The sequence below is a fragment of the Urocampus carinirostris genome, chromosome 7 (assembly GCF_059441175.1).
Source record: "Urocampus carinirostris isolate Australia breed hairy pipefish chromosome 7, RoL_Ucar_1.0, whole genome shotgun sequence".
Classification (NCBI taxonomy): Eukaryota; Metazoa; Chordata; class Actinopteri; order Syngnathiformes; family Syngnathidae; genus Urocampus; species Urocampus carinirostris.
The window spans coordinates 14,124,064-14,149,262 of NC_142355.1; the positions used below are offsets into that span (position 1 = coordinate 14,124,064).

The 25,199-nt window shown below is 37.3% G+C and overlaps 2 protein-coding genes across 2 annotated transcripts; both read right to left on the reverse strand.

Annotated features, from left to right (window-relative positions):
* Window positions 1–147: 147 nt before the first annotated feature.
* Window positions 148–8,990, reverse strand: polr2c (RNA polymerase II subunit C). The gene is made up of 9 exons (XM_088339264.1): window positions 8,782–8,990; window positions 8,469–8,518; window positions 6,782–6,850; window positions 6,665–6,717; window positions 4,662–4,790; window positions 3,611–3,662; window positions 1,918–2,086; window positions 435–509; window positions 148–374 (listed from the first exon to the last, which is right to left on the reverse strand). Exons 1-9 carry the CDS (start codon window positions 8,865–8,867, stop codon window positions 230–232), a joined length of 828 nt encoding a protein of 275 aa, XP_088195390.1. The 5' UTR covers window positions 8,868–8,990; the 3' UTR covers window positions 148–229.
* A 3,350-nt stretch (window positions 8,991–12,340) lies between these two features.
* Window positions 12,341–23,460, reverse strand: coq9 (coenzyme Q9 homolog (S. cerevisiae)). The gene is made up of 9 exons (XM_088339827.1): window positions 23,344–23,460; window positions 21,919–22,111; window positions 21,319–21,454; window positions 20,467–20,609; window positions 18,460–18,544; window positions 16,718–16,822; window positions 16,333–16,488; window positions 13,924–13,977; window positions 12,341–12,654 (listed from the first exon to the last, which is right to left on the reverse strand). The coding sequence occupies exons 1-9, from the start codon at window positions 23,399–23,401 to the stop codon at window positions 12,619–12,621; spliced, it is 966 nt and encodes a 321-aa protein (XP_088195953.1). The 5' UTR covers window positions 23,402–23,460; the 3' UTR covers window positions 12,341–12,618.
* Between the last annotated feature and the right edge of the window lie 1,739 nt (window positions 23,461–25,199).

The window sequence follows — 25,199 nt, forward strand, 5'->3', positions numbered from 1 at the left end:
TTAAAATTTAAAGTGTTTACTTTTACTGTAGAAAATACATTTGTGTCAAGTTAGCTTGCACTTTAACTGCAATATTGCTGACAGAAGAAGTGCAGGAAACCAAAATATCTTGATTTATGAGAGATGGAGAATAATCTTGGAAATCAATGCAGGAATTAGAACTTTTAATACACAAAAGAACAACTACAACATAAAAAACAGACAGCAAGGTCCCATTACCGATTGGATTTTAGTTGATAGTGAGCACATCGTTCTGAATTTCATGGTTGAGTTGTGTCTGCAGGTCGCTGAGCTTCTTCTTTAGGACGGCGAGCGCGGACATGACGATTGTCTCGGGTCGCAAGGAGCCGCAAGACTCCACATTGTAGAAGAACCTGTGAGGATTCGGAATTTATTCCCAAACCGTTTTGGCTTCAATCGACGCTTTTCCTCACCTTTCTGGTTTGCCGTTCGGATCATAGGGAGCCTGGACTTCATCCTCCTCAATTTCAGAATATTCACTTTTGGGCCTACAACAGCAACAGAACAAAGCAAAAAAAAAAAAAAAAAAAACAATAAAAGAAGCCCCTTAAATTTTGCAAACGACCACACAAATGGCAACAATGACTGGTTCACACTAGGGCTGCAACTAGTGACAATTTTAATAGTCGTCTGGTCACTGACTATTGAAACGATTAGTCCAATAATTGGATAATTATCCATTTTCTCTCTCCAAATTTAGCATGAAGTTGATTAAATTATGTGGCAGATGATTATAAACAGAAGAAAAATTGGTACGGGGAATAACACACGATTTATTAAACAATCGTACCAATATTCGATAAAAATGCTCAAATCTAAAAACAATTAGGCGCAAAGCTCGGTCAGTAGAGACATAAATCCATAAATAAACCTGTGTCTAGGGACAGGTAAGTAAACATTATGTATCCTAGTAAACCAGGGGTCAGAAACCTATGTCCAGTGAGCCAGATATGGCTCAGAGATAAAATGTTACGCGTGCAAATTCTCGCTGACGTGTTCCAATATCGTTAAACTTGAGTTGAGTTAGGTGCGTACACAGCCAAAGCAACGCTGAACACAAAGAATATTCAGTCCAGTATATAAAGGGCACATGCTTGACGAGTTTACCGTCACAGTTCACAACAACATACTTCATTTCGGCTGTATTTTGCTAAAGAATCCTTTATTTGGATGCTCATTAAATAATGTATGTTCACTGTTGAGACAATTCAGATAAAACCCCACACGCTCCATTCTCTCACACGCAAACACTTCGCTGAAGGGAAACACATCCACAAACTTTTGGTTTGCAGTATTTTGTGACATTTTTTACAAAAGAACTCTGCTTGCACATTATTTTGAAACCATTGTTTACAAAAAAATAAAAGGGGGGGTCAAAATGAGCCTAAACGATCTTTAGTAACTGTGGGAAGGAGACAAGTTTAAATTGGTATATTTGAGAATATGCGACAGAGGCTCTTGCATTATTATTTCATTCAATGACACATAGCTAAATAAAATGCCCTGTTTGGCAGTTTTGCTGAATTTTGTCTTAAAGTATATGCTATGGCTCTCTTCACGACCCCCCCCCTAGGATGGCTATTTTGTGTCAAAAAGGTTTGCTTTTAACATTGCAAGTAGTCTTATTTGCTGTATCAAAGCTAAAACTATCCCAAACTGAGAAAATATTTGTATGCATACTTGATATTTTCGCCATGCTACAGTTCAAAACGCAGATGCTACTGCGCATGAGTGACTCTCATTAGAGATTATGTATATATTTAAGATGCCTCACTCTTTTGGAAAAACGTGTCTGGCGACAATAAAATTAAATCTCGACTCTTTCTATTCTCAAATTTTGTCGACCACATGAGCTAATTGTTGCAGCCCTCGTCCATACAGAGATAGGCTACGCACCATTCCTCTGGGCGGGGGTAGACAGTGTGCCTCAGTGCGTTGTCCGGATCATATTCAAATGCCACTCCTGCTGTTGGGTTCCACTTGGCATGCTCCTTACCGAATCCTTTTTTGGCGTAAGCTCTCAGTCTCAGCTCTTGCCCTTTGCGAAGCTTTACCAGCAATATTTCTATGAATGCAAAAACAAGCGATGAAGAATACAATGTTGTTTCTGATATGAACCATCTTAGTGTAGTGAGATTATGGAAGGAATTAACTTATAAAAATAAAAAATATATAGACACAATGCGACTACTCTTAAAACAAGGATGAACAGGTTAGAGACAGTTTCTTACCCTGGGCCATCACCAGCCTAAACAAGCGCATAAAAATGCAAAAAATAAATACCTTGCGGCTTATTTGGGAATTATTATTGCTGCTAGTTGTTATTGGACTATTATTATAAGCACTACATTGCAAATATTTTTGTCCATTAATCCTGACATTATTTTGTCTTATTTTTCTCATTACAAGGCTTTATTACATGTTTAAACTGGAGTGGTATCTTTCATCTTATTGCATACAATGTTTTACTACGTTGTTACAAATAACAATAGACAATTCCAATTTAATTCAAACTACAAAATACGCATCTTTTACGAATTCTACAAAAATCAAGAAAAAACAATCAAGCAGTTCTTATTTTGGTATCAACATTGTTGATTGATCATGTTATTTATGGTGCATTAGTGTCATCTAGTGGACTCTTGCAGTAACAGCAGGTTTGATGTGAGAGTTCTTTGTGTAAGAACCACTTTGACCTTTAAATGGTGCTCTTAAATGCTACGAGGAAAACAATTTCAAAATTTGAGCATTCTCTTCATCCATTCGGAAATATGATGTACTAAATGTATGGCAGCTTCATACACATTTGTTATGCATCTCACCAGAACAAGAATATTGGAATGATCATTTAATTTTATACAGTAATCCCTTGCCGTATCTTGGTGTACTTTTCACGGTTTAGTTTGGTTTAGTTTGCGGATTTTCGTTGTGCATAGTGTTCTGCATATTGATTGGCTAAATAATCGCCCTGCCCCTTTTCAGTCCGTGTCTGCCTATGGATCAATAAAGCTGTGGTTTAAGTTGTATAGATATGTAAAACAGCTTGACAAACCTATATTACGTATGCACTAACCTTTTTCAATATAGTTTCTCTAGAACCCATCATGTCCAAAAAACAAATGCTTTGAAACCACAAAAGCACTAAAAGTAAGATATTTTCTAATGCCTACAAAGTTGGACTTTGCCACATGCTAAAGAAGGGTAGAAGCATTTTCACTACACATTTGTTTTCCCAATAACGTCCACACGATAGCGACAAAATACGGTCCAAAGTATAAATATGGCAGCAAGATTATTTTCAAAAAGATAACGTCAGAGAACAGAAGTTTTGAGTAAAAAAAGTGCATTAAATACAGGACCTTTTTGTTATATAAATGCTTGAGGATGTAAATAGGGTTTGTTCTTTGGTTTCCATGAACTAAAGAATATTTAATGAATACATTAAGGTTCATACTATGTTGATTTTGACTTGCAGGTCCTTTTTGGGATGCAACCCCCATGATAAACAACAAGGGATTTCTGCACTTATTTTCTTTACCCCAAATACACAAAACAAGACTGATAGACAATGGATGAACTTCAAGTTTACCATTGCGTTCAGCATAGTCATTAGGATCGTTGTCTCGACTCCTGGATGTCACCTGAAATGAGATTTTTAGCTTCTTTAAACATATATGCACTTGCATGGCATGTCACAAGATTTTGCTGGACAATACATCTGCTGAAGATTGCAGACAATAATCACTCCTTGAGATGTTTTTCTAATGTGACATTAAATAAAAAAAGCAAGTGCACCCTATCCCAAAATACATGAATTGGTAGGATTAAGAAACTGTGAATAATATAATAATTTTAGATGAAGAACGACTACCATTCATTGTTATTTCTGATTGGGAAATGTTTGCAGTAAGGAGATCCCTGTTTGTCATATGGTTGCAATGTAATGCATTTAAAGGCTGCCTTTCTTTTGCAGTTTAACAAATTAATGTTAGAGGTGGACCATTTATTTTGCTTTTAATAAAATGTTTTTCCAACACAATAAATGGCACTTTAAAATAAAAAACACGGTGCCTTGCATAAATATTTTTAGGCACAAAAATGGTCTTAGGGCGGCAACAAGCGTTTATTGAGCTGCAAGCATTTTTTTTCAAAGATGTTTGACAATTGAAAATGATATGGTTTCTGTAGGAGAAACAACCTGACACATTCTTCAGTTTCCAATGAATATAGATATAGATATATAGAGAGTATATAAACAAAAGGGGGCACGGAAGCTTAGTGGTTAGCGCGTCCGGGGCACAATTCTGAGGTCATGGGTTCAAATCCAGCTAGAAGCCTTTCTGTGTTGATTTTGCATGTTCTCCCCATGCTGGTGTGGGTTATACACAAGTATCTATTGCCTTCCTTATAAGGCTTAATTTTTTTTTGCAGCTCCACACATATGTGTTTGGGTGTTGTTTTGTCCAAAATGGCTCTTTAAACATTTTGGGTTGCCGACCCCTGCCCTGGGCCTAGTGTCAAAGCGCCACAACAAACTCCCTTCACTTCCAAGCTATTAATAGATTAAGTTTTATAATTAATAATAATATTTATTGATAATTAATAATTATATTTATTTTATAAATGGTTTAATGACTCACTGGGATGACTCTGTGGTTGTTGGATAACAGGTCGCGCGAGGTGACGTTGCGCGTCTTTTCATCGGTGCAACGAACATCCAACGTCAGCTCAACAGAGCACTCTGGACAGAATTCATCACAGGTGCAGTCCTGGAGAAAAACAAAGATTTGAAAAACATAGAAAAATGTTCAATAAGTACAACTTTCAAATGAGAGCTTTAATAAAAGAAAATAAGTTTTTGAGTCCAAAAGAGAAATTGCAAACCAAGCCATAACACCGAAAAGCTGCAAAGACTTAATCATCATAAGATGGAGCTATTTTTAATAAACCAGAATATAAAGCATGATTTAGGGTTTTTCATCTTTTTTGTTAAGTATATAACTCCGCATGTGCATTCAAAGTTATGATGGGACACACGAGCTTAGGAGAAAATGTTTTGTTGTAGCCATTTTTTGTTATTATTTCCTTTTAAGTTCCGCAAATTATATCACAGGACCTGGCTCGTTTCTATCAACTCTCAATAAATGGATATTAAAGTACAGAAGAACCCAGAGATACAGCGTATCCGCCTTACCATGTTTTCACTTTATGGTGTGGAGTAAGAGGTTTTTTTCGGCCCCACTTTATGACATTTTCACTTCAAATCTTTTCATAAGCCCAAAAATGTCACGGGTTTAAGATGCCTGTCGGTTATTGGTCAACATCATATAAGATGCTGGACAGCTATTGGTTTATCTTCGCAGCTTTATGAAAATGCTGAGACGCTATTGGCTGAACTATCCCTCACAAACACTTTCTCGTGTGTTTAACAAAATGCTTTGCACGTCAGCAATACAATATTGATTTTTGTAGTGTATTTATCCACTATGGGTCTCAAAGCTTGCCGTGATACTAAAGGGGAAGCCAAAAAGTGATAACCATTGAATAAAGCTTGTGATTATCAGGAAATACGAAGAATGAACGCATATGGATACCCTCTTGAACTTGCATGGTCATAAACAACAGACAAAAGGGACTATTATTAATAATAAGTAGCCATTCAAAGCAAGGAAATTTTACAAGTGCATGACAATCCTTGAAATCTGAGGTTTTAAAAGTGGTTCCATTTTTAATCAGCCGTCTACTCCCTGCTCGGCATCCACCTGCTACTCCAATTGACACCCAGGGTCATAATTTTGTAATTTTTCCTTTAAATGTGTATTTATTTGTTAGGGTAAATACCCTAATCATGTGCTTGTATATGACACAAAAGTAATACTGTGTTGGTCTTACAACAACTTTTTCTGTTTAATGAACAAGTTACCGTGTTTAAGATGGTTAAAAGTCTAAAAACGGGTGAATTAAGAATAGTTCTACATTTAGGTTGAAAAATGTAGTGAAATAATTCAGCTTCCAGTTTTTTTTGTGTCACTTAAGGTTTTTTGTTTCACTTGTCATCAGCAGCTACACACTGGCTGTCAGGACGAATGCACGTTCCAATCTTTCTCCATCCATGTTGAGGGATTAACCAGAAGTTTCCATATATTCCAAGTGTTTATATGATATACAGGCAACTATAGCACACAGTAGATTGGACAGATGTAAAGTTTACGTGCTTTATTTTCGGGAGCTTATTTCCACACGGTTCAATGCATTGTACTTAAAGTTTTCACCATTCATGGAAGGAATTAAAGCTTCAGTTACAGGTCCACTGTGGTCATGTTACTCCTTTGGTAGTTTACCTCAGTGTCATATTGATGACACTACAAATACTTGATCATATTTTGTTATTTTAATCTTTTATCTTAGGTACCGAGGGTTCGCGGTGGATTACCGTAGGTTTCTTTAAAGCAGTTTCACTTTGCATTCCGTATGACAGAACAGATTAACGTCAAATCCTGGGAGTCTACTCTAAAGAGTAATGTAAAAGCAAAGCTTTGTAAATCGGCGGTGAGGGGAGATAATGAATTATGTGATGCAATCGTGTGAACATTATGACGTAAAAGCATGAAATAAAAACAGCCAATTGATGACTGGAACATACCCTTGAGTATTGCATCTTTTCTACAATATCGTCACTGGTGAGTGGGATGAGACCTGAGAACACAGGAGATTTCTAAAGCAGTAATAATACATAATTGAATTTCAATTTCTAACATACCAACTCTGTGAGCGATGAACTCATCGTGCAGTACTGAGGAGTTGGCATCAATCTGGATCCAGTCAATTGCTGTAATTGAGCATGGCCAGAAAAAAATAATACACAGTTGTCAGTGTTGTTAATGTATAAAATAATATTGTTTAACATTGAAAATTGCAAAAAGTATTTCTCGCATAGGCTAATTATCTTTTAGTCTATTTATATTAATTGAGATATTAAAGCCTTTTTTTAAATGATTGAAGCAGAGAACCGTTTTGTTGTTTTGCTACTTAGTCGATTTTCATCTTTTATTGAGTTTTGCATTCTAATTGGCTAAACATTGACCACGCCCATTTTTGCCATCGCATCAATAACGTTGTACTCAAACTTGTACACGCGTGTTAAACAGCTTGACTTTCTGTACACTCAAATCTCTTTAAAATTCAAGTTTCTCAAAAAGCCCAGTCACACAGCCTTTCGCGTCTGTAACGCGGGTAAAATTTTGCGATTTTTTTTTTGCCCGTGGTGGAAAATGTGCAAAATTGGCCGTCAACTGTTCCGCGTTTATCGCGGGTAACCGCGGCTGCATCGCTGTGTCGCCCGCGGTTACCCGTGGTCTAATTTTTTGAGCAGCGCAAAACTTTTTCGCGGGGCCGACCGCGTGTGAATTTTTTACCGCGTGTAAAGCACGGCTGTATCGCGTCTGTATCGCGATCTCAAAGCGTCCAACAGCGTCTGCTTCACAGGCAGATATTTCTGGCCGTGAACCAGCCGCGATACGCACGTGAAAGGCTGTGTGACCGGGCCTTAAAATCCATCATGTCAAAAAAAAAAACCTGGATCGACAAAAGCACCTAAAGGCAGAGGAAAATTATTTACATCAGTGACAAAGTTGGACTTCTCAAGATGCTAACGGAAGTAAAATAATTTTACGCCACATTTCTGTTTTGTCAAAAATGTCCAGATGATGATGACAAAATATCTGAAGTAAAGTGTATAATTTTATGATGTTTCTATTTAATTTGTTAATACAGCGTGCCAAACAAAAAAGGCAAAAAATATAATGGTAACATATTATCGCGCTACCAACATGCATAACCTTCTGCCAAAGTCAGGTTCCCACAGAGCGCTACTTTATTAGCAGACTTGCTCAAGTCAGTCAACTGACCATTTCACAGATAATCAATCAATAGTGCAATATAGTAGCAAGATAAGTTCTAAAATTAGAATTTGACAGTACAAAATGTAGTGTTAAAAAAACAATTTATGAAGTATAATACACTTATTTGTTGTTTGGAATGTTAATTTCACACCACATTTTTGTTTCCCGGTGAAGTAAACATGATGGTGACAAAATATGATCAGAAATAAAGTGAATGGTGTCCTGAATCAATAGTGCAATATAGCAGCAAGATTGTTTTGAAAAAATGCAACAGTACAAGAATACTCTATGAAAAATAAAAACTGTTTCTAAATAGTATTACTTGTATTTGGTTAACAAATGCTTGAGCTGATAAATTGAGTTTGTTCTTTTGATTTGCAGCATTATAGAGTATTTAATAAACAAGTAAAGGTTTTTACTTCGCGGGTTTTGCAATCAGAGGACCTTTTTGGAACGCAACCCCAGCGAAAAACGCGGGATTGCTGAACACGAGATTGCAAAAACGGTTTCGTTTGGGTGCAGGAATAACTTCAAACGTTATCTTACCCACTGTTGGTACTTCTGACATAAAAACACGTCGAATAGAATTAGCAACCCTGAAAAAACGACACAAATTACACATAGAAATGTCAGTGCTTGGCTGCAGAGATAATCAAAAGTGACACAATAACCACAAATACAAACATAAATGTTATGAGTACAAACAAACATATCTCTACATCATGTCTGTTCAAATGTATAAAGTTTATTAAGTAATACACTTTTAAGGCAGAAACAATCATTGGATTCGATTTCAGTGTAGGTAAACAAAGCTTTTTATGTCCTATTCTCGTATACCATTGAAAATCTTAATACTCACGCTAAATCCGTATTTTCAATTACAAACTTGACATTTTCATCTGTAAGTTCTGTAATTTTTACAGTTGGTTGGTTGGCATAGGGCATTGTGGAAGCAAAATTCACTTATTTGTTGATCTAAATAGTCTACTACTTCACATTAGCTCGTTTCCCGGGGGTTTTCTTTTGCTTCTACTGTTGAGTCGTTTTCCGGTTCACTTCCTTCTTCTATGGCCTTGTAGTCATTATCACGTTCATCGCCATCTACTGTGCTGGAGTGTATGACATTCTTTTTCAAACAGGGAAAAATAATCTCATAGCTTTATATTTTTTCATTCATGTGCTCGAAAAACCGGTTTTCTCAACCATTTAAAACGTTGTCCTAACGATTGTGTTTGTATTGCAATTGACTCAAATGTTTGAATATAGTACTATTTCACGACAAATTTGTGGGTGTACGATATGTTTTTGGAAATATGTAGTGGTGGCCATTTGTCTTATTATAGTCAAGTCATGTTTTCTTTGTATAGCCCTTAATCACAAATAGTCTCAAAGGGCTGCACAGACCACAGATTATTGCAAACCTCAGACTATTATTACACCATCCCCTGATCTAAATTACCCTGGCCACGAGAATCGACGGTTTTGATAGCAGGGCTCTCAGAAACATCGAGAACATCAGGTGGCCACAGCGAGTCTCCAATAAAGAGCTCAGAGCCGACACGTGCCAGCCCCGAGCATCTTCCTTGGTCGCACAACGCCGCACCCGCTGGTTTGGCCATGTCCTTCGTCTACCACCAGACCATCCGACACGAGCCATTCTCCAGTTTGACCCAAAGGCCGCAGGCTGGAGACGACCACGAGGGAAACCCCGCACTCGATGGCTCAACGTCGTTGCGGGCGACCTCCAACAACACGGAGTTGCTGTAGAGGATGCAGAACAGCTGGCACAAGACCGCCAGCATTGGAAAAACCTGGTTCATCTGGTCGGCTCAACGCACAGGGACGGGACCCCCCGACCTTCGCTGGAGCAATAATCAATCAATCAATCCTGATCTAAAACCTACACAAGGGCAAGGAAAAACTCAAAAACCTCAACATGAGGAAATACTGCAAAAGGAAGTGTTGCACTTGCACCAAAGATCAAGGAGGAGGGTCTTTATTTTTGTTGTAGGCAAAACACAGATACTATTGTTGCAGATATGGTCACGTTAAGAAAACTTTTTTTTCAATTCCCGAAAGGCAAAATCACTTTTCTAGCTTTCACCCTCCATTCACGGAGTTTGCATGTTCTCCCTTTGCGTGCGTGGGTTCCCCCCAGGATCTCCTGTTTTCTCCCACATTACAAAAAACATGCTAGGCAGGTTAATTGAGGGTCATAATTATCCTTAGGTATGTATGAGTGAGCGTGTAAACCAGGGTCGTCAGAGTGGCAGGGTCCAGACCTAGTTCTTAGGCACATTTATCATGTTTTTAAATGTACATAACAAAATCTTCATGGATTGTTTTTAGAACATTTCTCAATTCCCCTTATTGGCCTTGAAATGGAAACACAGTAGTGTAGTGGCATTGAGCCGTCAGTACGTAGGTAGTGTAGACAGCAGGCATTGTGGGAAATGTATTTTTGGGTCGAAGCATTCTTGAACATTTTATTCCGAACATACCCGTCAGCCTGTACGTTTTTGCCGTACAGAGTACGTTTATCATGCATTTTAAGACGTGTACGACGTACAAGAAAATCGGTACGGAAAAACGCAAATTTGTCAATTATGGGTACCATCGGGTATACACCGACTTGACTATCACGAAACGTCAAATCAATCAAGTCAAACGAGATCGCCGCGGTAGCCTCTATCTCGGTATCGTTTTTTTCGTTGCAAACGAAGCGAGCGGTTTGATGCTACTGTGCGCATGCGTCTGCCCCCTGCGGATTTCCCATCATGTATCATTCCGATCACACGTGAACAAAGTAAAAGCAGAGCAGTAGGTCTACATTACAACATAGTTTCGGATTTTCTTTGGATACAATCATCAAGTCGCAATGGCCGAACATTAAAACGCCGTAAGTCATTCTGATCTAAAAACAACAGGCGAGGTTGATTGAGTATTTTTGAAATACACGTGGTCTTAAAAAACATCGGATTTCATGTGGTAGTTGTGGAGTGAAAGGAAGTCCGTCTCTTTTTAGAAAACCGGCTTTTTTGGCTCAACTCATTAAAGAGAGCCGGCTCTCAAACGGCTCACTTGCTTTGATGCATTATATTACGAATTATTATGTTGTATAAAGAAGTTAAGAAAAAAAGGAAGTATAAAAGTAGAAAATGAAAAAGACAGGTTTGTGGTTATCCCTTTAATCAGTATATTACCAACAATAATTTAATGCAAAAATTTAATTAATATTTTGAATAAGAAAATGTATAATTCTACTTAATTATATTTGCATGTATTTTTCCTTCTACAGTGAACGTCCAAGCTACTTAATTTTTGAACTTTTTTAATAATAAACCTCATTCATGTTGAGCAACTCAATATCTCACAACAAAATGTTGATTAACAATATATATATATATATATATATATATATATATATATATATATATATATATATATATAACTAAACACATGTACAAAATTACATGTTAAACTACATAAACACGTTTGAAAAAAAAAAAAATGGTGTAGGATTATTTTGTATTTTGTAAGGGAAAATACAACGGTTTATAAGGGCATGGATATGATATTGTTTTTTGTATCTCACTAATTAATTAAGTAGATGGACTACTAATTGCCCGAAAACAAAGCGAAAGTTTTTAGGTTTTCATTTGGGATCAAAATTTGCATATTTTTCTGTCCACCCAAGAAAAGGGGGGGATTAGTTAAGATATGATATCTTACACAGGCGTTCAGGTAGGTTACCCCAGATGTCAAAAAGAAATGGCAAAAACAGCTGACTCAGCACTTTGGGTTTCTTTGATCCAGCCATTTTTCCCTACAAAGAAATTCCACTCTCTCAGGACTGAACCGCATTGAATACCATCACCATCTTTTATGGCTGTCAGGTAGGTTACCCACGATGTAAAAAATGCCAAAAAAAGCTGACTGTGCACTTTTGGTTCATTTGACCCAGACATTCCCCAGAAAGAAATTCAACTTTCATAGGCCAGAACAACATTAACTATCAACACCATATTTTACAAGCAGTCAGGCAGGTTACCCTTGATGTGAAAAATCTCAAAGGTCTGATTCAGTACTTCGGGTTTTGTTGACTTTGGATTTTTTTCCCAAAAAGACATTCTACTTGCCAGAAAAAACTCTTTCACAAACAATCAAGTAGGTCACTCTAGAGACGAATGACTCTGCCAAAAAAAAGGAAGTTCCACCCCAAAAAACTGGTTTTGCCTTTCAATGCCAGAGATGTTCCAATGGGTCACAGGCATTCTAGTTATAAAATGTTGTAATAGTACCAGCCACAAATGTAGGTTAGACTTCAGTTTTGGACACAAGGTCATCGCCAAATATAACGATGTATCCAAGACGTACATGGGAAAGATTACATTATAGTAAAAGTCTATGAGGCGAAGTAGGTAAACATGGGGTTTATTTAATAAAGTAGTTCCGGTCTTGGTGATAACAATCAAATTGTTATCATTCAAATACTTTAATTTAGCCATCAACTTTATTTTGACACAATATGTAATCTAGAATCAAACAAAATCCAACAAAGCTGCATACCCTGTAAATGAACAATAAATTAGCAGACACAAGCTATGTAATATTTGAAAGTTGAATCCCATATAGATATAATCTAATATTAAAACAAAATAGAAGGTCGGGATCCATTTTGCCGAGTTGTTTGGGATCATCGTCTCTGGTTTATTCCAGTAAGATTCTTCAGCTGCAAGCACAAAGCAGAACAATTTTGACTAAACAATTAATTTGACATATTCCATTTTAATGGTTTTAGTCTTTTAAAATCAGAGGTGTCGTCATCCCATATTGATATCGGTATGAACAGCTCTAGAAAGCCAGTATTGGATTGCATCCGATATCATATCTGATACTGGCGTTCATAAACAGGAACTATATTCCAGATTCTAACTGAAAGTTACCTTTTATTAATTGGCGGTGGTCAGTTCTAAATTGAGAGGTTGTGCCACTATTATTCATTCTTTAAATCATTTGTAGTAAATTTAGATTTTTAATTTTGAATACATAAAAAGTACCATTGAAAAAAAATGCATAAAGCGTAATCAGCCACCACTGTAAGTATTGCTTCTTTAATGGCTTTACTGTCAGAGGATGTCCAAGTAAGAAAAAATAAAGAGAAAGAGAACACAGCAGTGCAGTTTGATATGATGGTTTTGATATATGCTGTCTGAAAACATTTTAGAAATGTATAGTACAATATTAATAAACAAACTATTTCATAAACAGTAAAAGGTGAATGCTATTTAATAAAAAACAACAGGTTAAACAATGGCAGCACGGCGGCGCAGTGGTTAGCGCTTGTGCGGCACAGTTCATGTCATGGGAACCTGTCGTGGGTTCAAATCCAGCTCCAGACTTCCTGTGCGGAGTTTGTATGTTCTCTGCTTGCGTGGGTTTCCTCCGGGCACTCCGGTTTCCTCCCACGTTCCAAAAACATGCATTTCAGGTGAATTGGCCGGTCCAAATTGTCCCTAGGTGTGAATGAGTTGTCTGTCCCTGTGATTGGCTGGAAACCAGTTCAGGGTGTCCCCTGCCCACTGCCAGGAGATGGCTGGGATGGGCTCCAGCCCCCCGCCACCCTAATGAGGATAAGCGGTACGGCTAATGAGATGAGATGAGGTTAAACAATGTTTTTTACCTCGACAACTTTCCCCCAAAAAGCAGTTGGGTCCCTAAACCATGCAAACTTTGTATGAATTAGTTAATTAATTAAATAGATAAATAAATCAAGTTAACTTTGGATTTCCCAATTTAAAATCTAAAAAAACCCCTCAGGGTTAAATAAATAAAAAAAGGTTAAAATGGGATCGGAAAAAAATTTGGGCTGCAATATTGGAATCAGATCAGAAATTCACAGGCATAATCTTAATGTGGACGTACCAACTTTAAAGCTAACTTAAAATCACTAGGGTTTTGGGTCATTTCATTTTACAAATAGTAGACAAAGAAAGCTTACGGTTACTGCAGCTCCAATAAGACCCTGCACAACTGCTCCACCTGCTGACTGCACCTAAAAAAACAACAACAGTAAACAATATTCAATGTTTATGTTTGAAAACAAATTCTGATGCAGACTAAAGCTACTAAACTACCAACAAACTCCAAAACAGCCAAGATCATTAAAGTGTGCTCTTTTTAAATGCAAAAGTTCCAAAACAAAATAACAGCCAATAAAATAATAAAAATCCAGTAACTTAAAACCCTTTGCCACTAATGTAACGAGTCATTGCATAAATCAATATCGTTAAAATCTTTGCGAAATGTAATAAACACTCAGCCATTTGTGCAACACAATCAAAAACCTTGAAGTTTTTCATATATACAGTTCATTTAAGTCATTTTCTTTGTGTTTTTCATTGTCTTTGTGTACTGTAGGTAAAACTTGCATGATTAACCTCTGTGTTAGTGTGTGTGTTTTTTTACTGAGCACAGACTCTATTGCAGCCTCTTAATACACAAATTAAACACTTTCATTTGTGTCAATTTCCAAAAATGCGCAGAAACCCCAAAATATAAAGTCATGTTTATTTGTATAGCCCTTTATCACATGATGTCTCAAAAGACTGCACAGGTTACAATAACACTATCCCCTGATCACAAACAGACATGCAGCAAGGAGATCTCAGCACGAAGATAAGAAGAACAATAAGCTTTAAAGGGCTTTACAGACTATTCCCTGATCTAAAACCTACACGAGGGCAAGGAAAAACTCAAAAACATGAGGAAAATTAAGATCAATAGGATTAAGGACCTGGAAATTTTGTAAACAACTGAACAGAACACAGTACGCCGATTATTTCCCTTTTTTATGTTGTTTTTATGTAAGATTTATGTGCCCTCTTCTTTCCTCCCCAAATTATCTCTGGCCCTTGCTCCAAAACGCCCTCCCACCAAAGTATGAAAAACTTTTCAATCATTCATTCAATCATGCATCCATCCATCAATCCATCCGAATGTTGCTTGGATCAGTCTTTTCAGTCCCACATACGTTTAAAAAAATCCTACCCTTAATTCCCCCTTTTCCATTTCCATTCCTACCTTCTAGCTAATGTTGCTTGAATTCTCAAATTTTAACACACACAACTGACTCTTAATATACATTGTGCCTCTTCTGAAGGGGGCATGTATGTAGCAAAAATGTAAAAAACAAAAATAGAAGCTTTGCCAATTTCAGGTGTGCTTTGGATTCAGGCCTCCAAATTGACATTCATTGTTTAGGAAGGGACCAGGCCAGATTTATTAGGCACAATCATTCCTTTTTTTTTTTCCAAAAGCAACGTTTCATTTAATTTTTTTCCCAAAAGAAGAATCCAGGGCCTCTTTTCAAATCCTTCATTGCATTACTGCTCTCACTTAGCCCATGTTAATCAATAAATGTTTTCAGGGTGCGGGTAATGTTACAGATGTAACTGCCGCACAGCTTGTGGTGTTGTGTAGACTAAGGTTTAAAATTGAGTCTTCGTTGTTACCAAAAAAAAAACTGATAGAAACAGTTGAGAATTAGTTCAATTGTCGACTATTGTCGCCCCACAACGTTTCTCGAGCAGAGTGATGCATCTCTATAAGAATATCGAGCGGTAACATACCAAAACCTTGTGAGCATTTATTTCTCTATCTATTTATCTCTGAGAGAGCCCCGACAGCATTCAATGGTTTACCCCTTCCCAATGAAAAAATACTAATTTTAAAGCAGTCCTCGCGTATCATGGCAATAGCATGGTGATGCACAAAAATTTCAAGACAAAGCACGTCGGACAGTAGAATGAAACGGAGTCTGACTGACCTCGGTAAGTTACCTGTAACATTCAAGCCAATACGGTTTTCATGTCATGCATTGTACTTTTGTATGCGTATACTTCGTCATGAAAGAGAGCTTGAGCCTCTACTGACCGAGCACTGTGCCTAACTGGTTTTAGATAGGGCATTTTTTTTTAACAAGTCTGCAGTATGTTCAAGAAAATCTGTATTTTTCACTGTACCCATTTTCTTGCATTTAATTAGCATTTGCCACATAATTCAATCAACTTCATGCTAAAATAAATTTAAAAATTCGGATTATTCGGCTAATTATTTTATCAGTCGGTGACAATCATAAGTGTCGTTGGTTGTAGGCCTAATCTAGACACATGCTTGGAAGGGCCAACTGAGACCAGTGTTCCTATACGATTCCCTATCTCCCTCCCGAAACATAAATTTCCTGCAGTCTACATGAGCCTTGTGTATAAAGTGAAACTGTTATGTTATATCTGTATATAACTAGTGTAAATTGTGTTATTTATAACAGTTTAAAACTAGCAGACAACTTTTAGATGAAGAACAATTCCTAATTTCCATGTCCCTGCTCAAGTCAAGTACTGCACTATACCTGTTTGGCAGAAGACGCCATGTTGATAATATCATGAATGCGGTTGTCAAGGAAGTTCCATGTGTCCTGAAAGTCTGGGGATGAATCCTGAAGCATCACAAGCTCAGTGCTGTTATAGATGCCAGTCAACGCTGCTCTTTTACTGTACCAATTCATCTACGTAGAACAAAATTAGGAGATAATTAATAACAGCAGACAAACTGACATAGCCAGTGACAAAATAGCCAAAAGAGCAAATTACAGCTTCAAAAGCTCCATAATCACCGCCAAGTGTGGTAGTGCGAACAACATCCATCAAACGTATGTGGAAATACGACACAAAATAGCATTCAAATTGTATTACTTAAAAGATTAAATGTATATATAAATAAGATGACCCACTCACATCTGTAGATCTGTCTCCAGCATAGTACCAGATGTCATCAACCAGAGTGCCTAGGTGAGTCAAACTTTTAGGGATGTTGTGAGGCAGGAGCAGAATACTCATTGCCTTAGAAAAAGCAGAAATAAAAAAAAAGAAAATGAATAGAATCTAGTGAGTTTTTATCTAGTCCCTATTCTAATTCTAGCAATAGGAGTGTAACAGTATATGTAGCTATACAGACGCTCCTCTACTTACGACCATTCGACTTACGTAAAACGGTGGGTACGAACATCTTTTTCGGGATGTCGAAAAATATCCGGACATTGCAGTAAGTTAGGTTTTGTATTGTGTGCACCTTTCCGCCGGCTTTGAGAGGTGACCCAGCATCCACCCCGAAGAAGAAAACCGCCTTCTACTTCCTAGTTCGTTTGTGAACATACAGTGCTAGGTGTACTGAATCTCCAGCGCCCTCAGAACTTTGACGTTTTTAATGTTTAATATCTCGTGCATCCATTAAATACGGTAAATTGTAATGAAGAGGCGAGCCGTTTCTTTTGAAATGAAGATGGAATAAGGAAGCTTGATGCGGTTGGGAAAATGGTCGGAACGCTTTTTTTCGGCCACTTTTTACCACGGAGGAGGACCTCTTGATGCGCAGCTCCCAAAAATAAGTTAAATCTCACTTTATTTATCTTTATACAGCATACCAGCTCAGTAGCCTAGATGGTAAGGCGCCCGCTTTGAGACTGGGAGGTTCGGGTTCGCGCCCCGGCCGAGTCATTCCTAAGACTTAAAAAGTGGTCGGCGGCGCCCTCTCTTGGCTGCGGCTGCATCGGGTCAGATGCAATCGACATTTCGTTCTGTGTACATTGTTACACAGAATGACAATACAAGGAAATTATTATTATTATTATATCATTTTATGAAATGTTTATTTTTTTCGTACAAAACAATACAGGTTACTTATACAATATTTAAACATACGAAATATAGCAAGGGAGCAACTTACGAACAAATTCAACTTACGAACGATCGTTCGGAACCTAACTCGTTGGTAAGTCGGGCAGCGTCTGTATTACTATATTTCGGTACAACATGTTCGGTTGAGCACATGTGCATTCGACTTATTAGTAGCAGGTGCTTGCTTACACGTGTGCTATAGTAAGTGAAATTTTAGACAAATGCTATTGATACACCATCGCCAAGTAAAGACAAACTAGCAAAACGGTACTTTCAGAGACAAGCTTGATTCTGGTTGCTATTTTGAATTAAAGATTCACGTGGGATCAAACGGTGCCATGTTTTAGTTACAACGCATGTTTTTCTAATATGTATGAGCAAAATAACAAGCAATGTCACATTGCACATTTGTGTACAGCATTCTCACTTTGTAACAACTTCCCATGTATAGCATGAGGGGGAAAATTACATTGAATTGTTAATAACTTTAACATGATTGTGATCTTACAAAACTACACAATGTTTAGATGGTCTATTTTTTTACGGTATTTGCGGAAGCCCGTTCAATTCTGCTCCATGTCACCTTTTCCAAAATAAATGTAAAAAACATTTGTCCTTTCTTTTTAATATTGAGTTTCACTTTTTTTTAATTACCGTAAATGAACTGAAAACAAGGCTCTCAAGAAACCAAAATAAAAGTGGTTTTTAGCGTACCGTTACACCCCTAATGATTAAGCTGACCTTGCCAGCACATGCTCATTTACGGTATGCTGTGATATTGTACGTAATGATGCCCACTTTACCTGTGGCCATGTTTCTATGTAAGGGATGTGCATCCTGAGTCTGGCCTCAACAGCATCTCTCAAGAATTCAGAAGTCTTCTTTTTTCTGCAAGACAAGTACAAAACATTTGAGGAGCTTTAACCCCAAATGATTATAATTTCATGTTACAAGTGTGCTATAAATGACTGTTTCTTAACCTTTGTGCTGCAAGACTCAATTAATGAAAAAATTGATAATCATTTGTAAAAAATATGAAGTTGTGTAGTTATCGGTTCTATAGTGATCAGTAGTGTAATGAACTTAAGCATCAGGTGGCAACAGACCACCTAGAAAAACTAGTTTAAATTTAGAAAAGCTGGGGCAGTCGTGTTAAACTCATTTTATCTCAGGAGCCACGTGGTAGTTAAAAAAAAAAGGAAAGACTCATATTTCGGGCCTAACTTACCGTATACTATTGGCATGAAACGTTTCCTTAGCTGCAGGGCTGGGCGATAACAGTTGGAGCGGAATCCCTCCCAATGAGTCTTCCCATATTTTTACATGCAGAACTTTTAAAAAGGGTGGCTCCCTGCCACTGGCTTTTCGCAGGATTTCAGTTCAACGTCTAAAACAGATAGATACACATGTGTAGGCCTGTCGAGGTGTGCGTGTGTGGGTCAGGAGGTTTACCTTAACAAAAATGTAGTACCTGAAGCAGTGCCGTTACAACACGATTGTACAACGGACGGTGCCGATGCCCCTGCTCGCCGTAGGAGCGGGAAGCGAGTGCTTGACCAAAAGAAGACATTTTTTGCCCGATGTTTGAAAACAACCGTTTAGTACTAGCGCTTATTGAATCGAATTTGTCTTTGCAACTACGAATGCCAAATCACCGATTCAATCAGGGGTGGCCGTGGGCCACATCGGGTTCAGAAATGTGGCTGAGGGGCTCGTCCCGGGGACCTATCCTATTTTTTTTATTTGCGAATAAATATTTATGCAGACTTGTATTTGTTTTGAAGAAGATGAGTTTCATCAAATTGGTTTTGAAACGCTCACAATGAAAACTCAAAAATAGTCCCTGTTTTAAGCCCTAAATTTGAGATGGAGTTTTACTCTAGTGGTATTTTTTTAATATTTTTGTAGTCTTACTGTAGTTTTATTGTTGTAGTATTTTCATGTTGAGTTTCTATAGAATATGGGGCGGCATTAGCTCAGGAGGTAGAGCGCTCGTCTTGGGATCAAGAGGTCGCAGGTTTGATTTACGGCTCTTCCGCGTTATATGTCAAATTGTCCTTGGGCAAGACACTGAATCCCTAATGCCCCCAATAAGCAGGTAGGCACCTTGCATGCCTGACTACTATTGGTGTGTGAGTGTGTGTGTGGATGGGTAAGTGTGAAGCACATTGTAAAGCGCTTTGGGAGGTCTTCATTGACTTGAAAAGCAAAATATAAATGCAGACCATTTACCATATACAAGTCAGTTACTAGTTGCCTGTTGAAAGAGGTAATCAGTAATGTAATCCGGATACATTTTATTGCAGGAATATAACTTGATTACTTTCAATTACTTTTGGATTTCTCCCAAAACAAATATGCTAATAAAAGACAAAATAAACTAAATATAAATAAAATGACTAGATTGTTATTTAAGCTAAATAAACTGCACTCTTAGTTTTGTCAAGTTTTTGGTCTTATAGTCATAGTTTGGACTCTGGCACCTGAGGCAGCTACGGGACCTGAGAACGAGTGCAACGGTGCGTGTGTGAAATGAATGAAACGTTAAAGAAAGGTGTGAACAGAAATGGCGAATGTAAACAAAACGAATGCAAACAAATAAAAGAATAGCAAGAGTTAAATTCAACACACTCCATCGTTGTCCCCTGAAGTGTGCTTTTGAAAAAAATTGTAATCCTGCAAAGTAATCCTTATTTTTACTCAATATTACTGTCATTTGATTACGTTTTTTTCCTGTAACATGTATTCCGTTACTTCCCAAACCGAGTGTGTGTGTGTGCGTGCGTGCGTATGTGTTTTAATGCACCTACTCTGCTTGGCCCAACTGGACCTGCTTGTGTTGTTCAGCTAATGTCTCTCCAAGTTGTGAATTGCACTGAGCGATGAAATGTAGGACCAGGTCTCCAGCTCCATTGATGAACATGCCAGTGGAAGCAGATGACAAGCCTGAAGCCTAGTAAACAACAGAACATCAACAATAACAATTACTTTCTATAACTAGTTTCTCAAAATTGCCATATATCAATATTGGCTGTGAGTTATTAATATGAGTGAAAAAGATGATTGAAAAGCTCTGTTAATGGTCTCTTACACAAATGCATTTTAACTGACCAACTGTAGGTAAAATCTTCGGATCGTTTACCTCTGCTATCTCATTCATACCGAGCACTCAATATTCAACTACATTCTCATTATGGCAAAACACATATTCCAGAATGAATGCTCTCCTGCTGACTGTTGAGTCTGTATCTTTGTTTAATTTCTGTGGAAGAGGGAATCACTCTCCTTTTCATTTGCTATGAGATGCAAAAGAAAAACACATCCTTACATCCCACTAACAGACTCATGCGAAACACCCATCCTAACATCAAATGTTGTATTATGTGTGTCCGTTGCATTAACGTTAAAGACTTGTTTAATTCTAGGTTTGTTAAAAATGACTGTTCTTTGATAAATGGTTTTCAAATAGTATTTTTACAGGTTTTTTTTTCTTAATCTACTGTTTTTGCCATTTTGTTTCAAATTATCAAGTAATGCAGAGCTGTGAAAGTCTGTTTATTCCCCAATCTACAAAAATTGCATCTCCCACCAATAAAATTGAGGTAATTCTTGTGGATAGTTAGAAGTTAACACATTCCTAAATCATTCTGGTTGCATCTTACTTCAGCACCAGCCGCGATGGCCTCCATGGTCCAGCCATGCTGTGGTACATATTCCAAAGCTGCATTTAGGATTTGATCTTGCAGCTGCTCCTCTGTTTCATACTCTTCACCTTTCTCTCCATCTTGATTCTGGTAACTTGCACACAAACAGAAAAAAATGCAACAGATATAAATATAACATCAATCCCAGAATCAAAAGACACCACAGAAATCCCTCGCTGTATCTGTTTACTTTTTGTGGTTTCACGCTTAGCAGATTTTCATTGTGTATCGTGTTCTGCATTCGGATAAGCTAAACAGTCGCACCGCCCCTTTTCTGCTTGTGTCTGGCTTTGTGCCAATAATGTTGCAGTTCTGAACTGTTAAAACCATAATGTCACCAAAACGCTCGGAACAACTGCTGCCGGGCCCAAAAGGCAGGTGATCATGCTTTCTACGGCCAACAAAGTTTGACTTCTCCACACACTCCAGGAAATTAAAAGCAGTTTTTCAAAATGTCCACATGATGGTGACAAATTATCATCTGAAGCAAAGTGGATAATTTTGATACATGGTTTCTGCATTGTACAAGAACATTGCAAGTTCTTACAGGAAACTGACCTAGAGCTTGATGTGGTGGATTCCTCAGGTCCTTGGTTAGATGCGCCTGAGTCTCCTTGTGAGGCTGTTGCTGGATCATCGCTTACAGAGTGTGTGTAACTGTTTGATTTAGATCCATCCTGAAGTTTCAGACTTGCTTGATGTAAACCTCTTTTGGGATGAACGGGCTGAAGTTTTGATGTTGACACCACAACTACAAGGAGCAAATTGATTTACTAAAGAAATTTAAGGAGTCCTGACTATGATGATTGCTGCCATTGTTCGCAAAAAGTATACCAAAATGTCATTTGCAGCAGTGGGGAGAGTAGCCAAAAATGTTACTCAAATAAAACTACTGTTACTTAAGAATAATATGATTTAAGTAGAGGTAAAAAGTAAGCATGCAAATAATTACTTGAGTAAAAGTTTAAAAAAAATCTTAGTTAAAAGACTACTAGAGTAATGAGTAACTAGCAACCTCTTCTTTTTATTATTATTTTTAAACAACCATTCAATCAGATCACCAAAGCCCACCCTATCAAGAATAAATCACATGTAATTTAAAAATAGACATAAAGATTCACAGTCTTGCTAAATACAGTACTTTTTTTAGGTTGTCACAGCAGTCAAAGGTTCATGAAATATTTTGAATAGGATGCAACAAGCTTGGCACAACTATTTCCTCCATTCCTCTTTCACTTCAAGATTCCAGCAAGATTGTTTGCAGGTATTGATGCGTCAAACCGTAAAATGATTTTTTAGTTTTGAAGCAAACTCCCTAAATTTTATTTTAAAAAGACACTGAATCCCTAATGCCCCTGATAAGGTAGTTGCCTTGCAGGGCTGACACTGCTATTGGTGTGTGAAAGGGTAAGTGTGAAGCACATTGTAAAGCACTTCGGGAAGTCTTCATTGACTTGAAAAGCGCTATATAAATGCAGACCATTTACATTTACATTTAAAGGCACGCGTGCTGCTTGTCACTGGATGCTTACTGTAATGTCAAATATGCACAAAAAGGGATGCTAGCTTGACTTCATTTTAACGAGTGGAGGCTGGCTTGACCGGAATCAGTCATTGAGGAATAATAGATGAACGAAATTAATTTCATCACAAATAAGTACAGCTTGTTAATTAGGTTTTTACATCTACTGCAGCATATGCTGAATATGACAATCAATAGCAATTAAGAAAAAAATGACTGATGACTAAAATAAAACGATATCGTTTTCTTGGTGCAGTGTCAATCTTGCTTAGTTTTAAATGATTTGTTTTATAAATCCAATCACAATTGCAACAAATATGTATTATTGTTTGCTGTAAAAAGTACCCGTACGAATCTCTCAAATACTGCTCAATGAATGCCAGTCACAATAATTCAGGGAATATGAATTATTATTATTATCAGAGTTGAGTTATAAAATTTCGTAAATGTAGCATAATTACCGCCGCAAAGACCCCGAAATGCCCTTCCTGCGCGTACAGCTCTGACCAGCGCCGCCATGTTTTGGGACAAGCAAGTCTCAACATCGAGGCGTTATCTGGGACTGTACGACGATCAGTGATGCGCATGCGCAAATATTTTGCCAACTTGGTTTGCTAATTACAGCCACAGATATGTTCAGAACACTTTTACATACCTGTGATTACAGCTAGCAACGAAAACGAAACACGTTCGTGAGATTTTGTGCAATGTATGTCAAACTAATGGCCGGCAATTGCTTATAACATGTCTGAGCGTCTAAAAAGTACCGAAGGGTGATTTGACCAAAAACAACATTTCCCACAATGCGTGTCAACTGATACCCGCATTTTGTTTGCTTTTGTCATGTTGGAAATAAAAGTTGAATTTATAAACAATTACATGATCTTGGTTCCCTCTATTTTTTTCAAGGTTACATTTTTCATTTATCTTGAAAAAAATTGTATTTAGATTTTTTATTTGGTATTGTGTTGGCTATTTGGTTATGAAGTTATCCAAAAGTAATTGGAAGTAATCAAGCTAGATTACTTTAATATTATAGCATTATGATTAATCTTTTTTCAACAGGTAATTGGTAATTGTATCAAATTACATTTTTAAAGTAATCTTCACAACCTAGTCTCTGAGTCGGTTCTTGGACCTGAACGAAAAGAGTCAGTTCCCGTTCAAGATGTATTTTTTCCCTTTTGTGATTGGTTAATATACAGTATTTGTTTTTTTCCCAGGTATTCTATGCTGTTGACTTTAAATTTGTTGAGTATAAAAAAGGTTAAAATTAAATTGTATATTTTTGTACATCTGTAAATATTTTAATCTATGTTTCATGTGTTTTTCAGAGATAATTGGTTTTACAAACCAAACAGAACGTTTATTCTAGTGTTGCATAGTTTATTTGTTGTTGCACAGATAATTAAATATTTGTAATCAACATTTTTGTGTGTTTTTTACAGATTCTAAATTGCTAGACATTAAAGTTGCTTAATATAAAAAGGTTAAAAGTTTTAATAAGTTAAAAGTTCACTGAAGAGAGAAAAAAATAAATGCTATTATAATATGATACAATAATAGATTTTAGACTTTGGCGATTACAGACCCCTGGCTGACATTTACATACACCTGCAAAAAGGCCTTGATTTCCCCGACTCGAAATGTGATTGACCTAACTAACAGCTTTATCAAACACTGATGTTATTGCTCACGGCCTTCAGAAGTCTTTGTGAAGGCCACCGGGCTAATTACTGACCCTGGCAACAAGTAATGGCTGAAATGCGATTGGTTAAATGCTTGAATATGAAAGCACACAGCTAGAAGCAGCCAGGGGGAAATCAATGAAAGGAAGCTGACAGACTATGTGGAATTACTTAATAACTATTTATGCACAAAGCATCACTACATTACATTGGATATTGTTTTAGGCCAGCAAAGAAGGCCTTGCAGGCCCTGCTGGCCCACCACTGTGTTTTGATGTATTTGGTATACACCATACATATGTATCACATATGTGTCACAACATTTTTTTCAATGCCATTGTAATGTGTCTAATGACTTTTTGTATACATAAAACCAGGGGTGGTCAACCCAGTCCTCCAGAGCAACATGTCCTGCATGTTTTTGGAGTTTCTCTGCTTGAACAAAGGCAACTCCAATCCTAAAGATCGACATCAAACTCCCACACAGCATGCAAACAAGATTTGTATCACCTGAGTTTAAGAAGAGAAACCTCCAAAACAAGCAGGACATGCAGCTCTTGCATTAAACAGCAGTTACATTTATTTTACATATGTAACCGCGGTGTACGTGTGCCACCAAAGATCCACAT

Coding starts and splice junctions, on each gene's coding strand:
- polr2c (XM_088339264.1), bottom strand. CDS start 8,867: ATGCCCTATGCCAACCAACCAACTGTAAAAATTACAGAACTTACAGAT. Junction 6,718..6,781: donor GTTCATCGCTCACAGAGTTG/GTATGTTAGAAA, acceptor CTGTGTTCTCAG/GTCTCATCCCACTCACCAGT. Junction 510..1,917: donor TACCCCCGCCCAGAGGAATG/GTGCGTAGCCTA, acceptor TTGCTGTTGTAG/GCCCAAAAGTGAATATTCTG.
- coq9 (XM_088339827.1), bottom strand. CDS start 23,401: ATGGCGGCGCTGGTCAGAGCTGTACGCGCAGGAAGGGCATTTCGGGGT. Junction 22,112..23,343: donor ATTTCGGGGTCTTTGCGGCG/GTAATTATGCTA, acceptor TGCTCCTTGTAG/TTGTGGTGTCAACATCAAAA. Junction 12,655..13,923: donor TTATTGGAGCTGCAGTAACC/GTAAGCTTTCTT, acceptor TTGTGCTTGCAG/CTGAAGAATCTTACTGGAAT.